This window comes from Gossypium hirsutum, chromosome D04 (genome assembly GCF_007990345.1).
Source record: "Gossypium hirsutum isolate 1008001.06 chromosome D04, Gossypium_hirsutum_v2.1, whole genome shotgun sequence".
In the NCBI taxonomy this organism is placed as follows: domain Eukaryota; kingdom Viridiplantae; phylum Streptophyta; class Magnoliopsida; order Malvales; family Malvaceae; genus Gossypium; species Gossypium hirsutum.
The window spans coordinates 14,886,747-14,896,893 of NC_053440.1; the positions used below are offsets into that span (position 1 = coordinate 14,886,747).

The window sequence follows — 10,147 nt, forward strand, 5'->3', positions numbered from 1 at the left end:
AATCGATCTAATTCGGTTAATTAGTCGGTTAACTGATCTAGTTTGGTCGGAGGTCGGTTAAAGGTTTTTTATAATTTCGATTAACAGTTAATTTAGTTTGAAATCGAGTAATTAACCGCATTAACTGAACTTAATAAATAATATTGCATATTATATGTATTAGGCTATTACTAGTTTGGTTAATTCGATTAATTCGATCAAATGAACATTATAAATTTATTTTTTATATGTTTTATACTTGTTTTAACAAAAAAAAACATATAAATTTTGGTTAAATTGGTTAAGCGACCAAATTAACCAAAATATTTTAGTTCAGTTAAATTTTTTTGAAAAAATTTTGGTCCGGTTAACGATTAAAGGATTAAAAATTCCAGTTAATTTGATTAACATTAGTTTGGTTCGGTTAACTGTTTGAACACCTATAGTTGTAGTTCGTCTTCTTGACTTAAGTTAAGTGGGGGTGTTTGCGGTGTAGGTGGAGGTGTCATCGGTGAGGATTGAGTATTTTTCTTCAATTTTGACATAAACAATGATGGTGGTGGTGGTGGTAAGGTGCAGGAGGAATTGAATGAATTCTTTTGCTTTTGTTGCCCTTTGATTTGAAAAGATTGTATTTTTGAAAGATGGTGGATGGTGGCATAAGCTATGGCAGAAGATGTGGTGGTGATAATGGCGGCATAATGGAGGTGGAATAAAGGGGGGGGAGAGGAGGGGTGAAGATGAAAGAGGGAGCGAGAAGATGAAAACGAAGGAACTAAAAAGGAAGAAGATGAAGATAAAAGGGGAAGAGAGAAAGAAATATAATATTAAATAATAATTTAATTTAATTTAATTTATATTTAATATTTAATATTTAATTTAAAATTTTTATATAATTAAAAATGTCATGTGCCAACTCTTGCCTAATTGAAGGGTGTTTATTTGTAAGGGGAGAAAATAGTTGGGCTCATAAGGGTCATAGAATTATAATTTAGTACTTGATCATAGTTTGAGGGCTTACTATTCAATTAAGCTAATTTTTAAATTTGATTGTTTTTAGTTTGAATTTAGATGTTTATTTTAACGAATGAAAATCTAGTGTTAATGAACACTTAATAATTACAATGACAGCTTCATAATCTTCTTGTATTAAGAAACAAAAGTTATTGTATCCAACTATAAATATTATTCAACAACTTTTGACAAGTCTTCTTATATCCCTAAACAAGTACCTAATAGTCGATATAAATTTTAACCACTACTCTATATAAGCCAAGACTATTTATTCTGATTATTTGATTTCGTACTGAATTATAATCGTATCTTCTTTGAAGAACCATATAAACTCTTGCAAATACAAGCCATGTTAAGAGTAAATCCAAAAGTAGGATTTGCATATTCCTTTTGGGGTTTAAGTATATCAATTTATGCCAATACCTTTTCGCTATTGTCAGAATAATAAATGTCCGGTCCAAGTTCATGATTTGCTTTTGCTTTTGCTTTTGATTCCTCGCTTGTATTCATTTTCCCTTGCTCAGCCTACCAAGCCAACATTTGGTTTTCTTCAATATTTCCATGACAAAAGAAAGTTGACAATTACAATGACAGAGTTTGTAATGGCCCAATATTGCCCGGCCCAATAAATAATAAAAAAACCAAATACCACAGTTTATTAAACAGTCCAATTAACAGAAGCTCAAATTCAAACCTAAGCATGGCCCAAATTACAAACCCATTACAGCCCAAATCCCCAACCCGATTGCAGAAAACAAAAATCAATAGCAAGGAACCCTAGAAGATCTAGGCGTCGCAGCCAAGCCTTCCGCGACAAGCCTCCGTACGCTCTGCGCCACATCACCCCAGCCACGTCCACTGCTCCGTACACCTGCTAACACAAACGAACACAACACCGCAAAAAGAAAAGGACAACATATTGTATTTTTATTTTGATTTTGATTTTATTTTCCTTTTTCGGCTATAAAAGAAAAGGAAAATCCCTTTGTAGTTTTTTGGACCCGGATTCAATAAAAAAAATCAGAATACCAATAGGTGATCTTTCCTGGGTTCTATTCTTTCTTTTATTCGCAGTTCTTCTTTTCGTTTTATATTCTGTTGATTGTTTATTAAAAAAGAAGCAGTAGCAGTAAAGGGAAGGGGAAACGTACCTTGTGGCCGGACCTCCTCTCTCTCCGTCGTCATCAGAGTTTGGGCGAGGTTCGAAAGCCCCTGAGGACAACCTTCATCGAAGCGGCGCAGAGAACCTTTAGGGTTCTTCAGTCTCTTTTTAGAAAGATGATAAGAGGCTGATTTGTTTAGGTTTTATTTTAGTTTATATATGGAGGAAACAGCGCCGTTTTAAGCATGTTTCAGTAGCTTTAAAAACGACGCCGTTCAGAAGCCTCCGACCCGCGTGGTGACCCGACCCAGGGAAGGATCTGCGCGTTTTTGTTAAATGGCTTATTTGCGCCACTAGTCCCTCGCATTTATTGCGCGCTACAATCTAATTCTTTTATTTCTTTTTTAAATTTAACCTCTTATTTCATTTTTGTTTCACTTTGGTCCTTCCCATAACGCAGCGTTTCGAGGTGTTGGGATTATTTCCCTTTTAGTCCCTCGTGTCATTCGCGCGTTGTAATCTAGTCCTTGTTATTTATTTTAATTCTGTTTGTGGCTCTTTAATTTTATTTTAATCTCATTTTGACCCCGCATTTTATTTTTAATTTCTTTTGTTTCCTGTTAATTCGGTTCTAATTATGGTTGGATCCTTTTATTAATTAGTTCAATAATTAATTTGTTGTTGTTATGTTATTCAAATTTATTTATCCTTTTTTATGTATATATATATTACGTGCTATACTTTAATTTTTCTTATTATAATCATATGTATTAGTGTTAAATTTCATTATGTAGCCACAATATATTATTAGCGTCATAAATTTTTCATGTATTATTAGCTTAGATTTATTATGTATTTGTTTTTAAATTCATTATGTATCATCATTTCAAATTTGTTATGCATTATTATTATTATTATTATTATTATTATTATTATTATTCAAAAAAGTATTACGTATTAATATATGCATATATATATCGTGCATCAAAACCCAATTTAACATCATTATACATTTTATTGATTCAATGATTTATACTTATGCTTCAATGTCTTTGTATTTTTACATGTATTACTATATTTTAAGAATTTTCATAATAGAAACCATTTTGTACGCTTATATGACTTAGATTAAATTACTATTAATTTCACAATTATTATCATTATTAATTTTAAGTTGTTCCTCTAACAAGCTTTTGTATATATATGTTCGAACCTAATTATATGTATGTATAGTTTATTTTTTAAAAGAAAAAAGGGAAGACCTTGTTTTATATTTGGCCTACTTCCATTTATTGATTATTTGTCATTCACTAATGTATATTATGAGTTATCCTTTTACGTGATACATTATCATTTCATGGCGCTTTATTCATCGAAAAGATTACATTTTATTTAAATATCAAAACCAATTCATTCAAAAGTCTTTCAAAATAGCGCGACACTTGGGATTTGGAATTTTCGAAAAGATTATCCTAACTTAGTGGATTCCAATCTTCCGTGGGACCAAAATAACCAAATATCTTTTTAATGCAAACATACAAATTTCAAATATAAAAACCCATTCTCGGAAATTCGATACGTTGTGTCCTAACTCATTGGATATGACATATTATTTTCTCGGGACGAGAATTCTTCCAACAATAAAAAAAATAAAGGTAATATTCAATATTTAGGAATTTTGTAAAATCAAACTCTAACTTACTGAATTTTGATTCTTTCATTTGACCCCAAATAGTCAGATATACTTATCAAAATGCACAGGTTTTAAAATCAAATTTAAATTTGGAAGACTTGAAATGTTACACTCTAACTTACTGAGTATGACAATTTATTTCTTTGAAATAAATGAACCTTATCATCCAATTCATTTTATTCAAGATAAAAGGATCGTATTTTAAAATCTTTTCAAAATTTCGACTTTAAGACATTAAACAATCAATTCGGTACCAATTTTAGGCGTCATGAGGGTGTTAACCCTTCCTCGTGCATAACCGACTCCCGAGCCTATTTTCTCAAAATTCACAAACCTAAAATCATTTTCAAGGTGATTCGATCACACCCCAATAAAAGATCGGTGGCGACTCCCATTTTATTTCCATTTTATTTTCAAAGTCGATCCCTGTTTTTTTTTTTAAAACGGTTTCGATAGAGTTCGTATAGTAGCACTACACACAAACACAATTCTTCAACCGCAGCTTACCCTCCATATATATATATAATGCCTTTAACAAGATACAAACAACACAACGAAACCAATTAGTATGTTTCATGAGGGAACCCATAAATAATAAGAATAATATATTTTACCACAATGAAAGGGGAAAAAAAAAGTCCTTCCGATACCAGGGTGCATATCATCAAGTTTGAATCAAGTACTTGCACTGCAATGCTTTTACTCATATCAGCTTAGCTTAGCTTAGCTACAGCTACAACAAATTCAAAAATGCCTACAACTTTAGATTGTCACGAACCATAAGCAATTAAATTTTATTCAAAGCTCATTATGAAGACGGTCTCTACCTTCCCTGAAATTTGGTTGAAAAACAGAGAAAAACCCAAGCACAAAATAGAAGCTGACATCAAAGTCAATCATGGAACGGTAACTGCTTATTTTTCCCACGCGGTATCAATATATGCACAAACATTTGATAATTTCTCATCCACAAAGTCAAAAACCCAAGTCGTAAAAATTGGGAGTACCAAGGTTCATGAAGAAACTCCATATGGGAGCAGTGCAGCAGCCACAATTCTACCTTCCTCGTTCAGTATGTTGTAAGTAGATGCAGCATTTCTCTGCAACAGGAGAACAAATTCTGAGCCTGAAGGTTGTGATCAAAGTCAGTTCCTATTGGTGCTTATAGTTTCAAGCATTGACTATAAACAAGTATTAAATCACTTCCATCAATAATAACCAGCATTTCTGCACATGCATTAATCAAGACAAAATATAGACAGATGTTTTTAGAAGAGAAATCAAACACAAAACACAAGCATAAATATGTACGTGGGTTTCTAACAGATTAATGCAAAAGAGCTCTTTAATCAGGCACATTGGCACGGAGAAATGATTGACAAACTGGTACTCAACTTCAGTCCCTAAGGCTTGGACAAAAGAGAAATAGAGAACAGCCTTTTAGTCTTCTTTGACATGAGAAAGCCTAAATTTGATGCTCCAAAATTTAGGGTAGTAATTTAATTAGGATTTTCAGAAAAACACATAAATGAGAAGCCTTCAACCTCAATCATGCAAGGGATGGAAATAGATTGACAAGGAGGGGATGGAAGGTCCATTTCTGCCATGTGGAAAAATAGTGATATTCAAGCAATTACAACCACAAAATTTCAAAACTAAGTTGTCAAATTTAGGTATCAACAAAAATACTCCAATGAAAATGACAATACCGAGTCTAAGGCTTCCAATTTCATGCCAGTAGATCGGATGAAGCGTCTGAGTTCCGGATCTACAGGTTCAATGTACCTTCCACAGCCAAGAATCAAAATTTCTAAAATAAACAAGAGAGAAATGCTTCATGAGAATCAAAACTAGAAGAAAAGAAAAAACAGAAGTACATGTAAAATCAAGCTTAATTCTACAGTCTAACTGCATTAGGAAATTATTCTCAGCTTCCTTAGATTCTCCAGGTACAACAGGAGGTGACACTACTGGAATGCTAAACGCAAGCAAAATACTGCAGATCATGCAATGAAATACCCATTATTATTCCCCGCTCCCAAGGCCCCCAGAAAAAAGGCTAAGGGCCATGAGCGTGCATCTCTGCATTAAAAGTTCTATTTTAATTCCCAAGTGAAAAAAACTAGAATTAGGTCCACAAGATGATTGGTCAATGGGGATGCATCATTGATACACTTTTATCAGGTATTGAATTTGTTCTTCATACACACACACATATATATATTATTTGAGGTCTCACCTGGAATAGGTCGTATAATTTGAAAGATGGATAAGCTGCAAAAAGTACAATAAAGACGAAATATGAGATGGGGGAGAGACCAAAAGTTGGAAATTTTCATTTTTATATAGGGGAGGGACAAATATTATTTAGTCAAGCCACCTGAAACTTAAGCATAATGAAGAGACCATAAACTAAACGGTGAAGCTTTTGAAGAAAAGTATTGACTTGAATTGATCCATAGTAGGATAAATTATGTGAATAGGTAAAGTGAAGAGAAGTAATTCCACCAATGGAGATAGTATAACAGACAGTTAATTTTAGACTAATTAAGAAAGCATACCAGAAAAGAATTGAAATGAAGCAAATACCTTTGGGGAGTAATTTCAGAAAATTTACGGGGGCCCCAAGAAGTAACCAAATTTCCCACACAAAGCAAGCTGCCTTCATAGTTGACACCGTTCACAGTGAATCCTGTTTCCGTATATCTGCCAAATCAATTAAGAAAAAGAAAACCCAGATGAAAATTAAGGCGAGTGTTGAAGAAAAGGAGTTGGAATTTCTGTTTTACATAAGTGAAGGAGAAAAGAGGAAAAACCGTTGGAAACGAAGCTGGTCATCGGGAACATTGTCGATGAGATTAATCTGATCGTAGAGAGAGAAAGCGCGTCTAAGGGAGGGCAAGGCTGGAGTTCGAGTCACTGTTGAAGAAGCCGAGTCCTTCCTCGGGCTCCTCATCAGCTTTGGCAGCGTTTCTACTGCTCTACCTCTCACCGCCATCTCCTTCTATCTATCGATGTTCCTCTCCTGTTCCGTCCCCTGTCTGAAGTCGCCACTTTTTACCCAAACCCCAGCCCACACATATACCAGCGACTCCCGTGTTTCGCTTTTTTGGGTAAACTACATCTAAGCTCACTAAACTATTAGTAAGTTTACATTTTGATTACTTAACTTCAAAAAATTACAAAATAATCATTAAACTATTTGAAAGTTTTTATTTAAGTCACTAGACTGTTAAGTTTTTCTTTTTAAATAAATTTTAGTTAGCAAGCTCCAAGCATTGATTCAACGATCAGTATGGTGGATAGTATCCATTGGCGAGTAGAAAAACATACAGTAGATCTAAGTCAATTTGACGATGAGTGTTAGAGATCAGAGAAGAAAGTTGTTTGGATTTTGGTTTGCAGATTCATGATGTTCAAAGTTGTTTCTTGAAAAGAATTTGAATTGTAGAAGAGAGATGAGGAGAGCTTTCTATTGGTATAGGCAGTGCGAACAAAGAAGGTCATACAATAATGATTTTAATAGTTCAGTGACCTAAATGAAAACTTTCGAATAATTTAATAATAATTTTATAACTTTTTAAAATTGAGTTACCAAAACGTAAACTTACTAATAGTTTAGTGTCATTGAATGTAATTTTACCTTCTTTTAAGGATAAACTCTTTTTTATTATCTAAAGTTACAAAATGCTATCTATTTTAGTCATAAGTTATTAAGGGTAACACGGATAAAAGTGATAATTATAAAAACTATCATGATAACAAGTTTCACCATCAACATTCACATATTGTGTTAATTTTATCTTAATTGTAAAAAAAAATCATTAACATTTACACATGGTTTAATTTAATCTAATTCTAAAAATTACAAATATTATAAAAAGATTAAAAGAAATAATTTTAAATTTCAAAACTTAGAATTCTAGAAAAAAAAAATTCTTATTTTCTATTTTCTCTCCATTTATTTTCTTCTCTCCCCTTACTCTTCTCTTCTTCCTTTCCCTTCATCAAAACCCAAAATCCAATATTTGATGGCCAACATCCGCACTAACTATCACTCGCAGGTCACTGACCATCGGTCACTAGTGGTGGCTTAAGTCTAAAACACATCCCTAAACTCGTTTTGACTAATGTTTTATCAAAATTGGCCTTGATTCCCTTAGAGCTACGCAAAGTCTCGAATTCTCTTTGTCCAATCTCCAACTCCGATAATCAAATTGGCTTGAAATTTAAACATATTACTACACCCCTATGCTTCATTTTCACCATCGGGAACTTCCAAAAAAGGCATTGGCTAACCTTAACAAAGGTTGGCTTTTGTGTTTTCGTTGTGGTGTCTTTTTCTTCTTCTTTCGTTCTTGCTTGATTTTAAGGTTTCTTTTTGCATTTGTTTGTTTTAACAATATCTATGAAGGATTTTAAATTATTAAGTTTAAATTTTTGCTTCTAAGAATGTGTAAACTATGGCATGATACAATTTATCTTTAAAACTGATGTTAAATTAGTAAAAGGTAAATTACAAGAATAGTTTGATGGATTGATTTTTGAAGTTATTTTATGAAAATTGAGAGTTAGAGAGATGGTGGTCTTAAGCTACAAACAAAATTCTATTTGGATCAAAATTGTTAAGCTTGAATGGCGTTTGAATTAGTAAAATTCTATTGATAATTTTATAATTTTTTGTTCTTTTCCCATTGTTGAGTAATTTTCTTTGTCTCATTAAAGAAAATATTCATGCATTTATACATATTATCACTGTTCATTATTTGACTCCATTGTTCATGGACTTGACCCCATTATTCATAGGATTGACATTTTGAACGGGCCTTGGACATGTTTAACAAGTGTACCGTTCTAGATCGCTTGTTAGACCTTGGGGCCCCCTACATGCGAATTCCTTGGTATATGCGAGCTGGGATCGCAAAATCCCCTCGGCTTGTGCAAGCTGATATCACGAGCTCCACTGGATATTCTTTCATTGTACGCCTCACGCATATCCATCTAATGGTGCCTGGTCAAATTGCGGGTAGGCGATCTAGATCTCATTCGGGTTTTCAGTTGGTGATCATTGGTGTATAACACCCATGTTATGGTAGATACCAATTGTTAATGTGTTTTCTGTTTGGAGCTTATAGAAGTTTTAACATTTTTGTTGTTATGATTCATGGGAAGGTTTTGTAATATGTCATTTTAAAGTTTACTCCAGGTATATTTTGTATAATTTTCTAGAATTAGGATTAAATTACATATCGTGTAAACTTTGGGGACTAAAATTTTTAAAATCAAGATCAAATTAACACAAATGTATGAACGTTAAGACTGAATTTGTTATTATGCCAATTTTTATAACTATCATGTCGTTTTTTGTTTCTTAGTTAACTCGTTGACAAAAAAAAAGGGGCAAATACAATTAGTTAGGTGACCATTTTGTAACTTTTATGGTTGTCTGACAAAAAAAGAAACTCAAATATGGTTAGGTGACTTGCGGTGTAGCTTACTCATTTTTTCTACACATATATATTTATCTATCTATATATATACTACATCTATAATTTATAATATATATATAAAAGCACGAGTTTAGAAAAAAAATTTGAACTGACAAGAATACTCTTTATTTTCCATTATATTATAGAATTCATATTTCAAAATAAAAAAATTGAAGTAAAATAAAAGTTATGATAATTACACATTTAAAAATAATTATAAATTAATTTATAATTATTAGTTAAAAAATTGTGCTAATTTTAAAATAGAGTTGTTACTTGATAGAACTCTAAGCATAAAATATAAAAAAATTGTGATAATTATGGTTATAATAAATAATTATAATTACAATTATTAGTTAAAAATTTAGAGGTAAAAAAGTTGTGCTAATTTTATTAATGTAAAATGTAGCTATTACTTAAATGGAATTCTAAATATCTTAATTATCACTTACTTAATATTAGAATTAATTATATAAATTAGTTATAATTTTGAATGATGTTACTTTTTTATTATATTATATGTTGAATATGCTAAAAATACTTTAATTATAATTTAAAATTTTTCTATTATAATATTTGAATTGATAAGTTAATATATTTTAATTATACTCAATAATTCAAATAAAAATATTATTTTACACTAGTTATTCCAATTAAAAGTATAATATTAAAAATTTGATTAAATATTAGATGTATAAAATCACATGCAACACATGTGACATTAGAAGCTAGTCTATATATATATATAAACACGGATTTTGAAAAATTAAGAATACATTTTATTATTCATTGTAGAATTTTTATCTATTTGAACTAATTGTTGAACTTATTGAGAATAAGTAATATTGATTTGATTATTAGTAATAAAGC

General features: G+C 31.5%; 1 protein-coding gene and 1 long non-coding RNA gene across 4 annotated transcripts; both read right to left on the reverse strand.

Moving 5' to 3' along the window:
* Positions 1–1,591: 1,591 nt before the first annotated feature.
* LOC121216374 (uncharacterized) lies at positions 1,592–2,384 on the reverse strand. Its single transcript, XR_005912560.1, has 2 exons — positions 2,145–2,384; positions 1,592–1,864 (listed from the first exon to the last, which is right to left on the reverse strand). It is a non-coding gene; the product is annotated as an uncharacterized lncRNA (long non-coding RNA).
* Positions 2,385–4,415: 2,031 nt separating this feature from the next.
* LOC107948577 (NADH dehydrogenase [ubiquinone] 1 alpha subcomplex assembly factor 3) lies at positions 4,416–6,903 on the reverse strand. Of its 3 annotated transcripts, XM_016883198.2 has the most exons (6): positions 6,605–6,888; positions 6,378–6,494; positions 6,028–6,062; positions 5,498–5,598; positions 5,333–5,388; positions 4,825–4,888 (listed from the first exon to the last, which is right to left on the reverse strand). In XM_016883198.2, exons 1-5 carry the CDS (start codon positions 6,784–6,786, stop codon positions 5,338–5,340), a joined length of 486 nt encoding a protein of 161 aa, XP_016738687.1. In that variant the 5' UTR covers positions 6,787–6,888; the 3' UTR covers positions 4,825–4,888; positions 5,333–5,337. The 3 variants fall into 3 exon arrangements, with proteins under 3 accessions (XP_016738677.1, XP_016738680.1, XP_016738687.1); XM_016883188.2 differs by lacking the exon at positions 5,333–5,388 and having other exon boundaries at positions 4,416–4,888; positions 6,605–6,903; XM_016883191.2 differs by lacking the exon at positions 5,333–5,388 and having other exon boundaries at positions 4,416–4,914.
* Positions 6,904–10,147: the final 3,244 nt, after the last annotated feature.

Coding starts and splice junctions, on each gene's coding strand:
- LOC107948577 (XM_016883188.2), bottom strand. CDS start 6,786: ATGGCGGTGAGAGGTAGAGCAGTAGAAACGCTGCCAAAGCTGATGAGG. Junction 6,063..6,377: donor TCTGAAATTACTCCCCAAAG/GTATTTGCTTCA, acceptor TACTTTTTGCAG/CTTATCCATCTTTCAAATTA. Junction 4,889..5,497: donor AATTGGAAGCCTTAGACTCG/GTATTGTCATTT, acceptor CTCCTGTTGCAG/AGAAATGCTGCATCTACTTA.